General features: G+C 25.4%; 1 protein-coding gene across 1 annotated transcript, besides 3 other annotated features; it reads right to left on the reverse strand.

The window, feature by feature from the left end:
• Window positions 1–7: 7 nt before the first annotated feature.
• On the reverse strand, window positions 8–745 carry EDI_053480 (uncharacterized protein; the record flags this gene model as incomplete). The annotated part of the gene is made up of 2 exons (XM_001738989.1): window positions 8–635; window positions 681–745. The coding sequence occupies 2 exons, from the start codon at window positions 743–745 to the stop codon at window positions 8–10; spliced, it is 693 nt and encodes a 230-aa protein (XP_001739041.1).
• A 300-nt stretch (window positions 746–1,045) lies between these two features.
• Window positions 1,046–1,223: a microsatellite.
• Window positions 1,109–1,294: a microsatellite.
• Window positions 1,239–1,419: a microsatellite.
• The last annotated feature ends 5 nt before the right edge of the window (window positions 1,420–1,424 follow it).

The raw sequence follows: 1,424 nt of genomic DNA on the forward strand, positions 1-1,424 counted from the left end.
ATCTTGTTTATTTTAATGTGTTGTTAAATATTTCTTGATTCCTTTCTGGTGTTGGTTCAATTGTGTCTTTCCCTGTTTTCCAATTGATTGGACAAACTGTTCCATGTTCTTCACTAAATTGAATTGCTTTAACTATTCTAATAGTTTCTTCTGTTGATCTTCCAATTCCATCATCATTCATTTGAATGTATCTTACTTTTCCTTTATCATCAATAATGACATATCCTCTTCTTGAAACTCCTGTTTCTACATTTAACATTCCATATTTAATTGAAATACATCTTTTAATATCTGATATTAATGGGAATCCTAATTTTCCTACTCCTCCTTTACTTTTATCTGCTTCACACCATGCTTGATGACAATAAACTGAATCAACACTCACTCCAATAACTTCACAATTGATTTCTTTCAATTGTCCTGCAACTTCACTATATCCAATCATTTCTGTTGGACAAACAAATGTCCAATCCAATGGATAAAATAATAACACAACATATTTCCCTTTATATTCATTAATATCAATTTCTTTGATTGAACCACATGGACAATATGCTTGTGCTTTAAATTCTGGTGCTTCTTTTCCAATTTGTGCTTTTTCAAATGTATTCATAAATTTCTTAAATGCTTTAATTCTTGGACAACAACATTCTTTCTTACAATACTTTTTACATCAATACTCTTTACAACATTCTTTCTCTTGACATTCTTTCTTACAACATTCTTTTTGTTGATTACAGGACATTTAACTGTTTGAAATGATGAGATTGTGATGATGAGATGTTTAAATAACAAATGAACTACCAAAACCATCTTTACATAATTAAAATAAGAATGTCATCATCATCACATGTGCATTCTTCTCATTCTGTGATTTATTCATCTTTCTTTCATCTTATAATGAATGAACTGGTAAATAGAAAACAAAAATGACAAGATAAAAAAGAAATCGGAGATACACAAAATCACTCATTCGAAATGGTTCTATTGAAGAATATGATGAAGAGAAAGATGGGTGTATTGGTACAAAACATCAATAAGAAACAAAGAAACAGAGATAAAAGAGAAAACAAAATAAGAAGAGAAGTGAATATTAGAATAAGAGATAAAAGATAAATAGAAAAAGAATAAATAAGAAGAAAGATAAAAGAGAACATACAAAACATAAAGAAATAAAAAGTGATAAAAGAATGATAAAACATAAAGAAAAGAAGAATAAACAATTAACAACAATAATCAAAATATTAATAGAAATCAAAAATCATAATAGAAATGATAATATAAATTAATATAATTATATTTCAACATATTTATTATTAAATGAATATAATAATGATAAATAAGAATATAAATGAAATATAAAGAATAATAAATAAGAAAATAGAAGTGTTTAAATATTTAAATAATAATAAAATATAACTCAA

The sequence above is a fragment of the Entamoeba dispar genome, genomic scaffold (assembly GCF_000209125.1).
Source record: "Entamoeba dispar SAW760 scf_1105229461863 genomic scaffold, whole genome shotgun sequence".
In the NCBI taxonomy this organism is placed as follows: Eukaryota; Evosea; order Mastigamoebida; family Endamoebidae; genus Entamoeba; species Entamoeba dispar.